An 18,074-nucleotide genomic window follows, 5' to 3' on the forward strand; every position below is an offset into this window, starting at 1 on the left:
GTGGGCTGGAGTATGCACTATGTTGGCAAATAAACTCATGCTCCTTAAACATTTAAATGTGAGATTGTGGGATATTTTATTCTTTGCGTTTCTGTGTCCTGAATGGTTTTGTGACATTAGCTTTCTTAGAGAAAAGGAAACTACTTATGCAAGCCTTGCACCTTCAAGGGATGAAAAGCAAACAAGCCCAACAACAAGTTATTCTTGCTAAGAATATAAACAGGTTTCTTTGTTAAAATAGGCAGCACATTTCTAACAAAGGGCCAGAGGCAACATGAACTCTCGCTCAACAAGATCACTCAAGAGCTGACATTAGAAGTTGTTCTCCTTTTTAGTGTAGTTTATATTTTTAGGCATTTCCATCCAGGCCACCTGCTAAATTACCATCAGTCAGTTAACAGTACAGAGTCAAGAATGGGGATTTAATTCTTCTCAGTACTCCAATCTAAAAAAACAAAAACAAAACATGCATGAACAAGTCTCGGTAATTTCATGCTGATGTTCTCTAAACAAGTGTTCAGTGGAATCTTTGGTGTTTTCCTGTATTTCAGGTTTCACAACAGATTACAATGTTGAATTAAACCCACAAAAGAACACAGATAATTACTGGTTAGCTTTACATTTCTGTGACATTACTGTCACATCACCCCTGCAGCTGTTGTACAGACAGTGCCATCTAGTGAGAAATAATAAAACTGCTTCGGTTTACATACAGTATAGCATAATTTCTTTATTTGACTGTTTTTTCTAAACCGACAGTGTTCCTGACACAGTTTCTCTCTCTGTGCATGTGCAGGAATCTGCTCTATGTCTACCCCCAGAGGCTCAACTTTGTCAACAGGTTGACATCGGCTAGAAATATTACCATCAAAATCCAGTTTATGAGTGGAGAGGATCCTGGCTCGGCTATGTGTGTAAGTGCTGTTGTTCATTAGTGTAAAAATGAGTGACAGGTAAAACTGATTTAACTTAACTTTTGCTGATATTTGGTGATTTAAAAATGAAATAAAATATGAAAGTGCAGTTTAAGAATTGTTTTATTGTCGCAAATTATTCCCCAGCTGCTTGTCAACAGGGAAGTTGCAAAATGCCCTCTGGTGGATAAACTATGCAACCTCAATAGTCATAAGACAGACTTTATTTAATCCCACACTGGGGAAATTCACTTGTTTCAGCAGCACAAGAACAGGAAGAAAAGTTGAATTAGAGATATATTAGTTTTTTAAAGTAGAAAAAAATTGATAAATAGATATTGTACAGGAAAAAAGCTGAAACTCTGCACAGATGGTTACAATATACAGTTAAATATGCCAAGATTTTTATTTTTTTATTTGTACATAATGTGCAGCAGGAGTAATAATAATATATACACGTGTTTTTAAACAGTATTTATCCTGTGTGGGTATTGTACAGCCTGACTGCTGTCAGCCTGTATAAATGCCGATATTGCCATTTCAGCAGATGGCTAATATCGGCTGATATATTGGTCACTGTCTATTTACTGACCCAAGCTCTGACAGTTTGGGTCAGTAGTTCAGATGAACATCCTAGTTAACCACAGTCTACACAGAGGATTCAAATTTATCATGTTAAATTAAAAGTACCTTTTTATTCTTTTCTTCTTCTGTCTCTATATTCAGGTCATTTTTGGGAAATCGAGTGGCCCTGAATTTTTAAGTGAAGTCTATACCCCTGTTACCTACCATAACAAGTAAGGACACATTATTGTGTTTTGTTACACTGGACTGTGTTAGCATCTTTTTATCCATTTTGAACAATCAGAGTACCTTGTCTTCATTTATCTTTTTGTTTTTCTCGTTTCCTTCCTGTTGCGTCCTCTTGTTACTCCGTATTTTCCCATCTGTAAGGTCTCCAGACTTCTATGAGGAAGTGAAGATTGCTCTTCCAGCACGTCTGACGGAGAGGCATCACTTGCTGTTCACGTTCTTCCACATCAGCTGTCAGCAGAAACAGAACCAGAGCAGCAGCTGTGAGACGCTCATTGGATACTCTGTAAGCTTTTACACATCACAAATCTTAAGAACAAAGTAAAAGACTGTTTAGTGTTTCAGCTGGCAAATCGCTGTCGTCATTTGTCAAAGGAAAGTGTTGCCATACATTTTACTATTAATATGTTGTGACATTTGTGTGTCTGACTGCTCCTTTTTTTAAATCGTTGAAGCTCGGCTGACATGCTGAATTTGTCTTTTTCCTCTGATGCAGTGGCTGCCCATATTGAATATTGATCGACTGCAGACTGGTCAGTACTGTCTGCCCATCATCTTGGAGCGTCTCCCTGTCAACTACTCTCTACACACACCTGAGGTATAAACATCCTCCTGTTAAAAGATTAAAACTATTTTTTTATTATTATTATTATTATGAAAGTAGAGTAGCAAACACAGGCACGAAAGTCATATTTATATTTCCTGTGTCTTGTAGAAACTTCCTCTTCAGGTCCCTCCAGTCAAGTGGATGGAGGGTCACAAGGGACTTTTCAACCTTGAAATCCAGGCCGTGTCATCCGTGCACACACAGGTGAGCGAAGGCTGGATGCCTCCAGACCAACACAGCAACACAGTGAATGTCTTTTTGGCTCACCCTGTCTTTCTTTATACATCAGTACACACATGCATACCACAAGTGTCCATGTTGTTGTTGCATTCGCCCTGAAGCATGTCCTGACTCTGTCGCAGTACATTTGTTTCTTTTCCCGTCTCCTCTCCTCTGTTGCTTTTGCTCTCCCTGCTTCCCGTTCTAACAAACCCTGCCTTCTCCCTACCAGGACAACCACCTGGAGCGTTTCTTCACCCTCTGCCATGCACTGGAGGGTGGAGTAACATTCCCTGTGCGGATCAGGGAGGAGAAGATTCCAGAGAACAAGCTGGAGCATGAGCTGAAGCTCAGCATCATAGCCCTGTCCTCGTCCAGTCTAGAGGCTCTGGTCCTCTTCCTCCACCGAGTGCTAGATAAACTCTTCACTCTCATCATGCAGCCCATGGTCATTGCTGGCCAGACCGGTGAGTGGACTCTGTATTGTATCATGTATATAATGGATGTATAGCAGTGATTGTGGTGCTACATTTAAAAATGTCTTTCCAGTTGATTTTTTTTCCCCAACATATTCCCAATTTAGTTATTGAGCTACCATGAAAAAACTGTGAAAGATATATCCCCAGAAAACAGATTACCACTTTATATTTGTACTTTTATTTAACCAACACTGCAAAAAAAAAAAATCCCATAAATCATCAGATTTGAAGCTAAATTAGGTAAATTAATCAGATTTATTTTTCATTCACTGTACTCATTTAATTACTTTATAGCTCTAACATTTTGTTTCTGTGTTGTTGTTTTTTTAAATCCATGCTTCCTTTCTGCAGCCAATCTGGCACAGATAGCCTTTGAGTCAGTGGTGTCCATCGTCAACAGCCTTCATAACAGCCAGGAACTGATCAGGGACCAGCTGGGTAGGAACAGCCTCTTGGCAACCTACCTGTACTGGGTGTTTCGCCTGCCCGATCCCCCTCGAGACATGCAGAATGCAGGTGCTTCATCATTTAAAAGGATGCATTTTTTTTTGTTTTGTCGTTCCTGTGAACATATTTGCTCTGAGTGTTTCAAGTATTAAGAATTTTCTTTGTTTTTTCCTTTTGTATCTATGAACATGTGACCAGGTACAGGTGGCGCAGTACCTTCAGCAGAGAGCCGATACAGCACCATGGGTCGGGCCACGGCTGCCACCGTTGGCAGTATGCTTCTCCAGTCCAGGATCAGAAGCAGCAGCAACCCTGATATTCCAGGCCCGCATAACTCCGCTGAAGATGACGAGGTCAAAAATATTCTCTCTGCCAAGGTACTGACCAGCTTCATTAGCTGAGATTTCTCATGTCTTAACCTGGATCTGGTGCAAAATACAGAAAAGTTAGTTTAGCTAGTGTCCACATTTTTTTTTATTTTAGCATACTCTTTAAGGTTTTACTGAGTATGTCCATATTGCACCAGGCTAATGTACTGTATGAATTTGCCTAATTGAGAACACACACACACAAAGTACAGTATGTAAATATGCCAGCATGCATCTTCATACACACAAAATAGCCATTTGCTCTTCATCCCCACAGTACATTAGCTATTGTAATAGGCCACTAGACACCCACTCTAATGAATGCATCCATCACATCCAATGTGATGGAACTTGTGTGTTACTGTCTCCAGGGCCACAACAACCCAGGCAGCCGCATGTCCACCTACGTAGACGTAAACAACCATCAGAACCCATCAGGAAACACCAGGCCATCCAACAGAAAGGTTCAAAGTTCTCACTTTCTTTCACTTAGTAATGCAATTACATTTTTATAAAAGAATTAGAGACGGAAAATAATGATACAGAAAACGGCAAGGAATGAGTATGAACTGGGTAATATATTTCCTTTTAATGATTTTGTATCAACATTGACTTTATCTAAACTGATGTATATCTGTTGTTTTTGTCAAAGGTGATCCATCTCTGTTATTCATGTCTTCCCATTTAAAAGCCTAAATACCATTTGTATGCCATCACATATACTGAATATGCTGACTGTGCATGTGTGTATATTCGTGTAAGTCAACAGACATTACCTTTGTACTCGAAGAAGGTTAGCTGGACCGAAACAGGCTAATTTAATTAATGTATTGGGGGTAAGCCAGACACGGTGTAGGAGTTACATTCAAATGACTTTATTATTACAGTTTTTACTGTATGGGCCCACTGAATGTTTAGCACCTGTGACCATGACTGTATGTAGTGTCATAGCTAATGCAACATTTACACCTCATTATAGGCATTTACATGTTAATGGCATGAAACCTGAACAATATCCCTCTGTGGTGAGGAGGTTGGATGGCATTACTAATTATCTTTTTAAGATGGAAATGGAATATGTGAATTTATGAAACGAACTGATATTTAATCAGTATTTTCGAGGCTCTTTCTTTTATTTATTTGATTTATTTGAAAGCTGTCCTTCAGATGTTATTGTGTACAGAAGAATTTATCAGTGCAGGCTTGTTTCACTGTTATTCATTGTTAGAGCCTTACTTAAAGTCTCCAATCAAGACAGTTACAGTACACAAGGGCAAGGCAACACATAATGTCTTTTTAAAACATTTTATGTAGCTGTAAATAAAGGCTAAAACATATATGGTTTTAATGTCTAACTGAATTGCTTTCAATTAAGAATAAATGAAAAGCCTTGTTATTTTAGTTTTTGAAGTAGAAATTCTGGTTAGTCATCTCTGTTGTACGTTAGAGACACTGCAGTGACTGAAAAATAATTCTGTAGCAGTTCATGGAACGGTACCATAAAAGCTGTGTTTGATTTCCGTGTTCTATTTCAACATTACTTCTATCTCAAACATCCTGTAATACAGCTAAACAAATACTTTCATCCTCCAGTTCCCCCTTATGACCACAAGGTGGCAGTGTGACACTGGTGACACCGATATGGAGCTGTTTATGCTTTTTTTGTGTCTATTCAAAGCGCAGCCAGCATATTAAAACCAGTTCACAGCAATATGTTAATATAATAATCTATTAGAAATACCAATTATGAGGCAGTCTTTAAAAAAATTCTCTACCTGCTATCAGGGTAAGACGGGTTCTCGTGAATTAAAGCTTTTGTATTTTCTCTCTTGCAGCAATTTCATGAGGAGCTGGCCCTGCAAATGGTTGTCAGCACCGGGGTCTGCAGAGAAAATGCCTACAAATACGCCTGGTTCTTCTTTGAGCTGCTGGTCAGTGTTTATTTTTACACCTCTCTGTAAGAGAGAGGGCATCCACAGATGTTAATGATAAATAGACTGAGTTATAAAAATGAGTCATATCAAGCAAATGTGACCTCATGGCCAAACACCTTCAAAGATAAATGATAGTGGTAGTATTGTATGAATATTAAGAGGGCGTTCGAAAGCGCTCGAGGCAATAAATTACAAAAACCGCTTGACAATTTATTTTCTGTTTTGCAATTCAGCTGTGTCATCACTGACATTCATGCTCATTCACTCAATTCGTCTTGCTTATTTATGCTTCTGCCCTCAACCTCATTGCCTACTTTAATTAAAATAGGGATTTTTGCGTGGCTTGATAGGCTTGTTGATTTGAAGATAGAAGCTGATGATAAAATAATCAAACACTGCCCTCTTTAACTATCAGGCCACCTTTTTAACAAAAAGAAAAATCAAAGTTTATGTTTTTCACCTTTTCTTAACAATTATCATTGGGTGTGTTATGGTTTAAACAGGTGAAAAGCATGGCTCAGCATGTGTCCCAGCTGGACAAGTACAATATTCCTCGCAGAAGTCGCTTCTCTGACCGATTTAAAGATGACATCACCACCATTGTCTCTGTGGTTACAGCTGAGATTGGGACCATCCTGGTCAAACAACAAAAGGTAAGAAACGTTAGTAATGATGACGACGAAAATAACTCGAGAGCTTCTGAGCCTAATCAATTTGACTTCGATCTGCAAACTCTGCAGCCGAGCACATTCGTGTACCTTCTGTCCTCCTGGGTTGTGTCGAGAGAGGCAGTTTCAACCTGACTGTACATGTTGTCGATGTCCCCCAAACAACAGGAAGTTGGGAGTGCTAATTATATTTGCCTCTGTGGAATCGAGAGCACAGCTTACACAGCTAGATACTCAGTAAGATCCATCTGGTGCAGCTTCCTGATTGCTGTTTGTTGACTGTTGTTTTAGGAGGTAGAGCAAGCAGAGAAAGTCAACATCAGTCTGGCTTTTTTCCTTTATGACCTGATGTCTCTCATGGACAGAGGATTTGTATTCCACCTAGTGAAAAACTATTGCAATCAGGTAAAATAACACAGATTATTGTTTTAAACAATAATAATTATATCCCTCCAGATGCTAATTATGAAAAAATAAACTTTTATGCTCCCTTTCACTTTTAGATGTCGGCTAAGAGTGTTTCAATGCCGACACTGATCAGCATGCGTCTAGAGTTCCTGCGAATCCTGTGCAGTCATGAGCACTATCTCAACCTGAGCCTCTTCTTCAGCAGCCCTGCCTCCGCACCCGCCTCACCGTGTCCATCCATCTCCTCACAGGTTCGCCCACTCGCCAGTGCAAATTTTACATGAATTATTTGGACACTCGGGTTACCGCTTTACCAAGTTGAGTTTATTTATACAGGAATATTAATGTGGCTGCAAAAATGTTAATGAAAGTAAGGACTGGCCATCTAGGAGAAGATAACTTGGAAAAATACAAATGCAGAACGGGAGTTTAGGGACTAATTTAACTGACTAGATGAGATAAGATTAAGTTTTGTTTTGTTTGTTAGTTTTCCTTTAGTGAAAAATTCTGTTTAAAAAGTGCTTTATTTTCCATTAAGAAACATTTTTACGCTAATCTTGTTGTCACTCCTTCATTTTATCTTTCTTTTCAGAGTTCTGGTTCATGCAGTTTCCAGGAGCAGCAGAGGATCTTGGCTCTGTTTGAACTTTCTCCTGAATTCAAGCAGCAACACTACCTCACGGGTCTGTTACTGACAGAGCTCAGTGCAGCGCTAGACATGGAGTCAGAGGGGTATGGAAGTACAGCTACTTTCAAGTTACTCAAAACTGCCTGCTTTCTTACTTGACTAATTACATTCTTACTAAAAAGCTCCTATCTTATTTGTTTTGTAAAATATATCAATTAAATCAATATCGACCTCTGTAAACATGTGAAAACTCTGTATTAATCATTGGCGATATTATTCAAATGAAACAGTATGCATGCGTGTTTACAGGGGAAAGGTCCAGAGAAGGTCCATCAATGCAATCTACAGCCTGCTGTGTGCTCATGATCTTGACCATCGCTGTATTAAACCTGAAGTCAGGGCCAAGGTGGCTGCTCTCTACCTCCCCCTGGTGGGGATTATTATAGAATCCACTAACTACCTGGATTTCACTGGTACGTACACACACACACACACACACACACACACACACAGGTTTGCTCCAGACTACAAGCTCATTGAAAAGGTTCTCCATGATACTTTATTACGATAAGAAAACTGAGCTCTCTTTCTGCTGATTTGAGACTCTGTTCAATGTTAATTATCAGAAACAAATGAAGGGCCTTTGGCTCATAATTTAAAAAAATCATTTATATTTATATTTATTTGTCATTTTTGTAAATTCCATTCATGCCTTGTGGTGACAAATATAACTACAACAGTAAAGACATCACAATTAGAGACATTAAGTCTAGTCAAATCACCTTTATTTATATAGCACATTTAAAAGACATCAAGTGTTGGCCATTAAAGACATTACCAGTAACGTCACCAAAAATCAAATACAAGCACAAGTGACACCCATATCACACCATTTAACATACCTTAGATTTGTTAAACAGATCTTTGTACCGCTGCCCTGATGGTAGTGATGAAGAGGATATGATACGTCACCTTTCCCACCAATACTCCCAAAATTGCATCATGCTATGTTGTTGCTGTGTTTCTGAAAGCTACATGAAAAGAAATATGTACGCTTTTATTGATTTTAATTTATGACAATAACTCATATGAAACTTATTTGCTAAATCTACGTTTATAACCAACCAACACCTTCTCAACTCTGTATAGATGTATCAAGTAACTTTTCTGTTTTATGTATTTTATCTCTAATTGAGATACAATTGTGTTACTTTTAATGGTGTAAGGTAATCCTGTGTGCTGCAGTCCTTCTCTTCACCAGTTTAATATAATTGACCCTTGTTTGTCTCTGTAGTTTCTGACTCGCGCAGCGGGAAAAACAAGTCAGGCGGACCTGATGATGACCTTGAAAATGTCCCACCTATCAATCAGTCTGTTGCCATGGCAATTGCTGGGAACCCCTTCAACACACTGGGACGGAACGCTCTTCTTTCCATGGCATCTATGGTAATGGCCATGTGTATTTAATTTCCTAATTAAAGGACGGTAACAGATTATAGCCTGCTGCCCGTTGCTTTTAAAAGTTCAGACGTGCTTGTGTGTGTGCATGTGAGCGACTGTATCTGTGAATATTCCCATTCCTAACAGGTGAGCTGCACAGAAGCAGATTGATTAGCTGTCAGAGCCACACACATACTTCATTCATCCTGAAAAATCACGCACACACATACACACACGTCTCCGGGAGATGGTTTATGGGCAGGCATTGCCATCATAAGTGAACAGGGCCATCCTCCCTGACAAACACATCCATCAAGTACAGCTACAGCAACAACACAGGCGCCAAAACCGAACGCTGCCATTCTTTTAGTCTTCCTTCTTTCCAAAAGATGAATCAGTTCCTTGTATGTTGCTGCAAGAAGTGCTGTTGTGGAAAAACTGATTTTGACACGAGTGAGCCATTGTTCTGGTATCCACCACAAAACCAAACACCTCCCCCAGAGCACTTGGTCCTCATTTTCGGGCAGTCCACCTTCTAACAATGTTTCCAGTGAATCTTACTCATAGAGAGAACAATGTTTTCCTATGATAAACAAGAGATGCTTTAGATTAAACTGTAATATTTGATGTAGGTTCTGGTAAGCTGCGGGCAGTCCTGCTCTTAAAAAAAACAAAAAAAAAACCCCAAAAAAACGGAGACCTGGAAACAAGGTTCTAGGTGGGACACCTAGAGCACTAGGAGGTTAATGGCTACATTTATCAAAGCTGCTGCAAAATGAAGCAGCGGTAGCCGTCTATACTAGCGATTCATCATCTCACGAGTGAAGGTAAATGAATCTGCAATAGATTTAACACCTGTTAAGATGGAGGAGAGAACCATATTTCATTGACGCTAGTGAGAAACCATATTTGTGGTTTAGAGAAGCTTGTCAGTGATGTACTATTAGTTTATTGTATGCGGTTGTTAGAGTACACTGTATAACTCAATAGTTTGAGCACTGGCAGTTGTGTCACATGAATTTAATATGAATTGGATCTATGACGTTATTGCATGCAGAGTGTAGTTTTAGAACATCTTCTTAGATTTTGTTTTGTGTGTGACAGTTTAATTTATTTCTAGGACGCAGTTTCTAAATGTGTGATCTGCAGCAGATGCACACATTTCCATTCAGTGAGAGCTGCACTCCATTGGATCCAACACATACCTGTCTCTGTCTTCTCTTCTTCCCAGCAAGGTAAATCCATAGCCACCCTGGCTGCAGACACCAGTCGCCACCTTTTGGTGTGCTTCCTGTGGGTGATGAAGAATGCCGATAGGATCCTGATTCAGCGCTGGACTATAGATATGCCTCCCTCACAGCTCAACAAACTGTTGGAGCTCCTCACCATCTGTATCTCCTGCTTTGAGTATAGGGTCTGTCTTTGCTTATTTTCTAATAATTTAATTTAATGCACTACTTTGGTTGTTTCTGTATTTGCATACCTTCCCTACACGTTTTTTTTCTCACATTCCTCAGTGCATATTACCAATGTATTCTTGTGTATTTTCTTCCTGGTTACTATGTGCTTATTGTGTGTTTTGTAGGGAAAGCAGAGCAGTGACAAAGTGAGCACCCAGGCCTTACAGAAATCTCAGCAGGCCAAACATCAGTTGGAGGAGGCCCTGCTGAGAGGAATGGGAGCCCGTGGGGAAATGATGAAACGAGTTGGAGGTGATGTATTTCTTGGTACTTTAAGGAATAAAGCCTGGAATTGGTTTTTTGACATTTAAATGTAGAATGTTTCAAAGATTTACACACAAACTTCCTCTTAAAATAGTCAACACTCAGATTTTGGAAATCTTATGATAATTTTTATAGTTGTGCGGTCGAGGATTGCTGCATATATGAAAAGAATTTTGTTTATTTTTGTAATCCACACTTTCAGGCACTAATCATAATTTTCTTCTTACACTGCAGTAAATCTTTTCACGTGACACGCTGTTCATGCTTCTACCACATGGATGCAGTTTTAGTTTATAGTCTGCACAATAAGCGTACTTTTTTTCTTCTCATGCTCTGTTTTTATATACCACACAGGAACAGATAGGACCATGGGTCAGAGAGAGGTCCTCCGCTGGAGAAAGGATCTCACTCAGTGGCGACAGACCAATGACAGACAGGATAAGTATGTTGTAATCTTTGTGGTTTTTTTCCCTTTAATTATTGCCTCCTGATGCACCTGGATGTCTTCTTCTATGGTTTTCCCTTTCTCTTTTTTCTTTTGGGCGATCGTGGCTCAAGACTTGGCAGTTCGTCTTGTAATTGGAAGGTTGCCGGTTCGAGCCCCGGCTCCGACAGTCTCGGTCGTTGTGTCCTTGGGCAAGACACTTCACCTGTTGCCTACTGGTGGTGGTCAGAGGGCCCGGTGGCGCCAGTGTCCGGCAGCCCCGCCTCTGTCAGTGCGCCCCAGGGTGGCTGTGGCTACAATGTAGCTGCCATCACCAGTGTGTGAATGTGTGTGTGTGAATGGGTGGATGACTAAATGTAGTGTAAAGCGCTTTGGGGTCCATAGGGACTAAGTAAAGCGCTATACAAATACGGGCCATTTACCATTTTCCTTCTTTCTTTTATATTTTTAATATTTGCCTCTCTTTCCTCATTTTCCATCAGGACTAAAGCTGAGTTGGACCAGGAAGCTCTGATCAGTGGGAACTTAGCCACAGAGTCAAACCTCATAGTGCTCGACCTGCTGGAGACAATCGTCCAGGTCAGAACTGTCTTAAATACCCTGAGTAACATTAATGTGCATTTAATAAATACATTTGCAATTATTTTAGACTTACTATGCTAAGTTGTCATTATATATCATCGCCGGCCACTTAACTAGTTACACCTTGCGAGTATTAGAACTGCCTGAACTCCTCGTGGTATAGATTCAACGACATGTTGGATACATTCCTCAGATATTTTGACGTGATGGCATTACTCAGATTTCTCAGCTGCGTTCTGCAACATCCCAAAGGTGTTCTGTTGGATTGAGTTCTGGTGACTGCAGAGGCCATTTCAGTGAACTCGCTCTCTTGTTCGAGAAACCAGCTAGAGATTATCTTAAATTTGTGACATGGCACATTATCCTGCTGGAAGCAGCCATCGGAAAATGGTCATATAGGGATGGACATGATGAGCAGCAACAACTCAGGTTGGCTGTGGCACGTAAACAATGCTCAGATGGTACTGAAGGGCACAAAGTGTGCCAAGAAAATATCCCCACGCTATTACACCACCACCAGCAGGGTGGATGGTTGCTTTCCGTGCTTTCATGCCAAACTTGGGCCCTTACGAAAAATTGCTGTAGAGTAAAACAAGACTCATCAAACCAGTCAACATTTCCAATTTTTTCCAATTCTTGTTACTGTAGCCTCAGTTTCCTGTTCTCAGTTGGCAGGAGTGGCACTGGGTGCCCGTCTGCTTCAAAGTTCAATGTTGTTCATTTGGAGATGCTCTTCTGCATAGCTTGGTTGTAACAAGTGGTTATTTGAGTTACTTTTGCCTTCATATGACAAAGCAGTCTCACCATTCTCCTCTAGTAGAAGGTTAGTTAGACAAGGGTACACCAGGGTATCCACTCTATGCATGCAACATGCTTTAATGGTGTATCATAAACTTTTTACTCATCTGCTTGTTGTGTACTCTCTAGCTTAGAAGTTAAACTGGGACTTTTGTATTCATGTGATTTTTTTTTTTTTTTTTTTTTTTTTTTTTTTCCCAGTGTTTCCCTAGCGTATCATCCATTTTTCTCTCTATCTCACATTCAGGCGGTGCCATTGGCTGATTGTAAGGACAGCGTAGTTGGCGGGGTGCTGAAGGTGTTACTCCACTCTCTCACCTGCAACCAGAGTACCACTTTCCTCTCTCACACCTTCAGCACGCTCAGAGCACTTGTCGTCAAGGTAGTTTCATGATGACAAATGTGTATGTGTGTGTGTGTGTGTGTGTGCATGTGTGTTTAGTTTCACTTTTTGAAAACTCAGGAGGTGGTGTGTGTGGGTTGGTGTGTTTAGATGAACACTATCTGTGTCTAAATTAAATGTTCTTATTTGTTTGTGTGGGTGGCCAACTGCTGATACAAGCCAGAATTATTTATGTATATATCTGTGTGTGTATGTGGCTGTGTATATCACTGTGTGTGTGTGTGTGTGTGTGTGTGTGTGTGTGTGTGTGTGTGTGTGTGTGTGTGTGTGTGTGTGTGTGTGTGTGTGTGTGTGTGTGCGTGTGTGTGTGCGTGTGCAGTTTGGAGATCTGTTGTTTGAAGAGGAGGCGGAGCAGTGTGCAGACCTGTGCCAGAAGGTGCTTCAGTACTGCAGCAGCCCTGTGGATGAGAACAGAAGCCAGGCCTGTGCCACCCTCTATCTCATCATGAGATACAGCTACAGTAATGCCAGTGTAAGCGCACACATCACAGCAACATGTAATCACACAATATCCTATTTATGTGTTCTAGTGAGCAGTAAGGATGCATAGGAACGTCCACAAATCAAGAACTAGCCACACACTACCCTTTTTTAACTTTCAGAAAAAAATGCTTATATATCACTTTGAGCTGAAGTGCTCACACAAGTACAGAATTGCTTTTGATACATGTTCTCATAAAGACACACAGAAGCAGGGAGTCACACAGATCTTATCCTATCTTCTGCTCTCTTCCCCTTCTGCTCAGCTTTAATGTCTTTTCCATGTCTATTTTAAGCGTGCAGCAAGAAAGTTTCTGCTGAAGGATGTGTCTCTAAGTGGAAAGCAGAGAGATATGTCACTGTCTGCCTCCCCATGTTCCAACCCCTCTATAACTAATGACAGCCACTCTGTGTGTGTATTATCTGTGCGTGATTCACTGCATATGTGCGTGTGAATATGTAAGTATTTGTGCCGAAAGACAGGAAAGGAGGAAAGTCATGACAGAGTCGGGGAAGTGTTGGTAACGGAGGTGAAGCAATGATAGGAGGGAATGAAAAGGACATGATTGAGAAAAGACAGATATGAAGGAAGGGAGGCAGAGGCTAGAGTATCTTCTTTCATTCTCCACGCTGGTTCGATAACTGCTGTTGCAGTCGATATTTCCTGTGTTTACAGTCTGTACACTTTAATGAAAGTCAGACTCCAGCCCGCACAACACATGCACGCCCATGCATACACGCACAGCATCTCCAGTTTAAATAGAGTATTTCTCCTTTGCATGTCCCAGCGTATGTTTGTTTATATTCTGTATACAGAGGGAGCTGTGATCTGAATTAGCGTAGCAGCCGAATGACTCATTGATGCAGAACTTACTCCCTACCTCTTTCATTGTTTATGTTTTTATCCCGTGATCTCCCCTCGTCATGTTCTCAGTCTGTCGTGAAACGTTTTCCCTCCCTTGTTATTTTAGTTAATTTTAGACTGCTGTAAAAAGACAAAGAAAAAAAAGACAACTGCAGCCTTCTTCCCCCTCACAAAACAGATAAATGTTGTTAAAACGGGCCCATTTATGGAGAGGTTAAAATGAGAACAAGAGGAAAAGGGGGCAGATGAGAAATACAATTACAAAGAAGGACAAAGATGGTTATTTGTTGACTTAAGCTATCATTTAGGCTACTTCTCTGTACTTTTCTCTCACACACACACATGCACACACTGAGTTAGAGGGCAGTGATGGGTGGTTAGGCTCTGGCTCCATGCTCAGTTGAACAGAATGGGGCCGTAGAGATGATCCATGGGTGATTATGTCTCTGCTAATGGGAGATCATTTCCCGCTTAGCTGGTCATGCTGGAGATAGATGGGACTTCACACAACCACATTCTCTCTCACACATACACACGGTCCTCTCTGCAGAAGATGGAAGGGTGTTTGTCACACCTGTTTTCTTGGACAGGTAGTGTGAAGGATGGAGAGACGAGGATAGGATAGGGAGGGGAGTGGGGGGAAAAACAGGGAGACTTTTGTGCAATCAGTATTTGCTCATGCTTGCTAATAGGGACTATTAATTCTTTCCAAGCGCATAGCAAAATATGTGCTGTAGCTCACTCATTGTGTTATTAAATGGTGATAACAAGAAAATGTTTCCAAAGACAAACTGCATATTATAAGGTATTACAGTGTAGTGGTTTACACAAGCAAAAAATCCCCGTTTAGTCCTACGAGGAGACGCATATCCCTTAGGGGTTGCTTCAGCAAGGGCATCCGGTGTTTACACAAAAAAAAAAATCCACCTACCTCCTGCGGTGACCTCTTGTGAGTAAGGGAGCAGCCAGAAATGGCGTTTCCTTCTTAACTGTTGTAAAAAATGTTAGCGGTTTATTTTTTCCATGCAACTTGAAGGCAAAATGTAATCATGCAGTTCCTGTTATGTTCTGTTCTGTTTTGTCACCAATACTTTCCCTGCATGCTATAGAAAAACTATGGAGAAAAAAGGTTTAATATTCTGGTCTGTGGAAATCCAATGTACACTTACAAACAGTGCAAAGCGTTAAACACATATTCACTACAGTCTCTTCTGTCAGAATTTCTCGAGAGTCAAGATGCAGGTCACCATGTCTCTGGCCTCGCTGGTGGGCAAGTCTTCAGACTTCCAGGAGGAGTACTTAAGACGCTCTCTGCGCACCATCCTGGCCTATGCAGAGGAGGACACTGAGATGCAGAATACTCAGCTTCCCTCCCAGGTATAAAATTATACGCACAGTCACACAGTTCAGCAGTTGCGTTACTGATGCTGATTCATAACCTTGCTTTTTGATGTATGTCTGGAATATTTTTTTCTTTTTACAGGTGGATGAGCTTCTAAGAAACCTGAACAGTATTTTATCCGACACAGTGAAGATGAGGGAGTTTCAGGAAGATCCTGAAATGCTCATGGACCTCATGTACAGGTAAGAAACCAAAAGCATCTGGTGTAAAAGGCATTCACTTGGTTTCTGTCTGTCTTCAGTGTCTTCCTCTTTGCATCCTACTCTATCATCATTTTCTCATCACTCTGTGGCTTCTCTCTGTGTTTCACCACTGTTTCCTATTTCTCTGTGGCCTGGGATGTTTTGCCTCTATTTGCTGCCCTCGCTATGGTAACCATGTGGTAGCAGTTTAGTCTTCTGATCTGGCTTTGTGTATATGCAAATGCAAACAGTATGTGTGTCCGAGCGTGCATGCGTGTGAGAGAACACGAAGGGGAAACACTGAGACAGAGGTCATGTATGTGCTTTTGGTTATTTTGGCACTTCAGCGTGCTTCGCTGTCACCTATGGTCATTTATCATGCACCTTTCTATTTGGTTTTTGGTCTCGGTCACATGGCGAGTCTCTCATATCTTTACAGACTGACCTGTTAGCTTTACGCATTTACCTCCAAGCTTTCTAGCACACATAGGTCATTGATGAGCAAAACATGTGGTCACCAGATGCTTAAATTAATTTGTAAATTTTGTAGGGTGATTTGCTTTAACAAAAATAAATAAATAAACAGTGTTTTAGATTTAGTCTTATTCTGTTTAGTCGATAATTTTCCGTTCTTCTCAAAAACAGGAAATTGTGTTCAGCGTTCCTGTTCCCCATAAAACACAATAACCCACTAATGTTGCTGTGCTCACTCTCATGCTCACATTTTATTTTGAGATATTTGTCTTCCACATGTTGGCATTTATTTATATCTGTGCCACAGTTAAATTGATATTGCTTAAGACTATTATTTGATCTCCTTTTATGTAGTGTATTACACAAAAGTCATTATTTTCATACAGTACATTCATTTCCAACTTTTCTTTTTCTCATTTTGATTTCAAAATATTTTGACATAAATACAGTTATTAAAATACACAGTTTATACAGAACCTTATCTGCAGTGAACCCATATCATTAACTACCACTTGTGCACTTGTTTGTCCAGCATGTGACGGTTTTCTGGTAAGGAGATTTTGATCTCAGATAGGCTTTTACCAGATTAATTAAAGGGGAAAGAAAGGGGGGAAATGATCCCTTCTCCCACTCCCATATCTCTCCAGGATAGCAAAAGGCTACCAGACGTCTCCTGACCTCCGCCTGACCTGGCTGCAGAACATGGCAGAGAAGCACAACAACAGGAAGTGTTACACGGAGTCTGCAATGTGTCTGGTGCACGCTGCCGCCCTGGTGGCTGAGTACCTCAGCATGTTGGAGGATCACAAGTACCTGCCTGTTGGCAGTGTCACCTTTCAGGTAGACCACACAAACATATACATACAGAAATAACAAGGAGATAATAATAAGTTTTTAGGACTGAAACACAGGAACATAAAATAAGCAGTCTTCATTTGTTTATTATGGCTGTTGGTTGTTCTGTTGAATGAAGGCAAACCTTCAAGTGCACAGCAAGAAAATCTCACATCTCCCCGTGGATTGCTTCCATATTTGGTTGTGTGTGTCCAGAGGGGGGAGCTGTACACTCATAACGTCAACATGTAAATATGATCCCCTGGTATATCTGCTTAACGCCGTGTCTTTGAAGATGAAGAGGAGAATAAAAAAGCAAATGTGCTCCCGTGGGAAGATGGGAACAGCCTGTTTCCCTCATCTGAAAACAAACAGTTATAACAGTCACAAAGTTGATTATGTTATCGATGAGCTGTGTTATACACAAGACCTCTGTGCTCAGGACACTCTAACCTGCAGCAAGTCACTGATTGGATGGTCATTAAACGAGTTCCATTTCTCACCGCAGGACATCTTATTTTAAGCCGTGTTATTGATCATGTGATTAGCGGGGCTAAATGAGTGATTAGCTGACGGATCTTCTCCTCAGAATATCTCCCCCAATGTGCTGGAGGAGTCTGCGGTGTCGGACGACATCCTGTCCCCGGATGAGGATGGGGTGTGCTCAGGTCGCTACTTCACGGAGAGCGGCCTGGTGGGATTGCTGGAGCAGGCTGCTGAGCTCTTCAGCAATGTGAGACCATAAAACTGCACTCGTATTTGTGATATTTATGTTTAGTGCTAACATAAAAACCTGTAATGATTTAATAAAAACAGTCTTATCAAGGTTGGAGTAATTACTTTATAAAATTAGTATTATTAATGTGTTTTGGTTTTTTAAGCGGTAAATATCTACTTTGTTAATGCTAAAAAAAAAGGCAGCCTTTAAGGATGCTGTATAACTGAAACAGAGAAAATCTT

General features: G+C 40.6%; 1 protein-coding gene across 3 annotated transcripts in view; it reads left to right on the forward strand.

The window, feature by feature from the left end:
* Nucleotides 1–18,074, forward strand: part of dock8 (dedicator of cytokinesis 8) — a 58,845-nt gene that overhangs the window by 31,496 nt on the left and 9,275 nt on the right. For 2 of the 3 annotated variants that reach the window (XM_063490722.1, XM_063490720.1), the window contains exons 15-40: nucleotides 797–914; nucleotides 1,641–1,711; nucleotides 1,869–2,013; nucleotides 2,224–2,325; nucleotides 2,443–2,538; nucleotides 2,786–3,020; nucleotides 3,384–3,548; nucleotides 3,678–3,856; nucleotides 4,219–4,311; nucleotides 5,683–5,778; nucleotides 6,285–6,434; nucleotides 6,741–6,854; nucleotides 6,953–7,108; nucleotides 7,450–7,589; nucleotides 7,795–7,958; nucleotides 8,780–8,931; nucleotides 10,157–10,339; nucleotides 10,511–10,637; nucleotides 11,004–11,091; nucleotides 11,577–11,673; nucleotides 12,722–12,856; nucleotides 13,197–13,349; nucleotides 15,441–15,599; nucleotides 15,706–15,806; nucleotides 16,928–17,120; nucleotides 17,704–17,847. In XM_063490722.1, coding sequence (XP_063346792.1) covers nucleotides 797–914; nucleotides 1,641–1,711; nucleotides 1,869–2,013; nucleotides 2,224–2,325; nucleotides 2,443–2,538; nucleotides 2,786–3,020; nucleotides 3,384–3,548; nucleotides 3,678–3,856; nucleotides 4,219–4,311; nucleotides 5,683–5,778; nucleotides 6,285–6,434; nucleotides 6,741–6,854; nucleotides 6,953–7,108; nucleotides 7,450–7,589; nucleotides 7,795–7,958; nucleotides 8,780–8,931; nucleotides 10,157–10,339; nucleotides 10,511–10,637; nucleotides 11,004–11,091; nucleotides 11,577–11,673; nucleotides 12,722–12,856; nucleotides 13,197–13,349; nucleotides 15,441–15,599; nucleotides 15,706–15,806; nucleotides 16,928–17,120; nucleotides 17,704–17,847 — 3,556 coding nt within the window. The remainder of the gene's footprint in view (nucleotides 1–796; nucleotides 915–1,640; nucleotides 1,712–1,868; nucleotides 2,014–2,223; nucleotides 2,326–2,442; nucleotides 2,539–2,785; nucleotides 3,021–3,383; nucleotides 3,549–3,677; nucleotides 3,857–4,218; nucleotides 4,312–5,682; nucleotides 5,779–6,284; nucleotides 6,435–6,740; nucleotides 6,855–6,952; nucleotides 7,109–7,449; nucleotides 7,590–7,794; nucleotides 7,959–8,779; nucleotides 8,932–10,156; nucleotides 10,340–10,510; nucleotides 10,638–11,003; nucleotides 11,092–11,576; nucleotides 11,674–12,721; nucleotides 12,857–13,196; nucleotides 13,350–15,440; nucleotides 15,600–15,705; nucleotides 15,807–16,927; nucleotides 17,121–17,703; nucleotides 17,848–18,074) is intronic. The other variant, XM_063490721.1, reaches the window with a different exon arrangement.

The sequence above is a fragment of the Pelmatolapia mariae genome, linkage group LG12 (assembly GCF_036321145.2).
Source record: "Pelmatolapia mariae isolate MD_Pm_ZW linkage group LG12, Pm_UMD_F_2, whole genome shotgun sequence".
Taxonomy (NCBI): domain Eukaryota; kingdom Metazoa; phylum Chordata; class Actinopteri; order Cichliformes; family Cichlidae; genus Pelmatolapia; species Pelmatolapia mariae.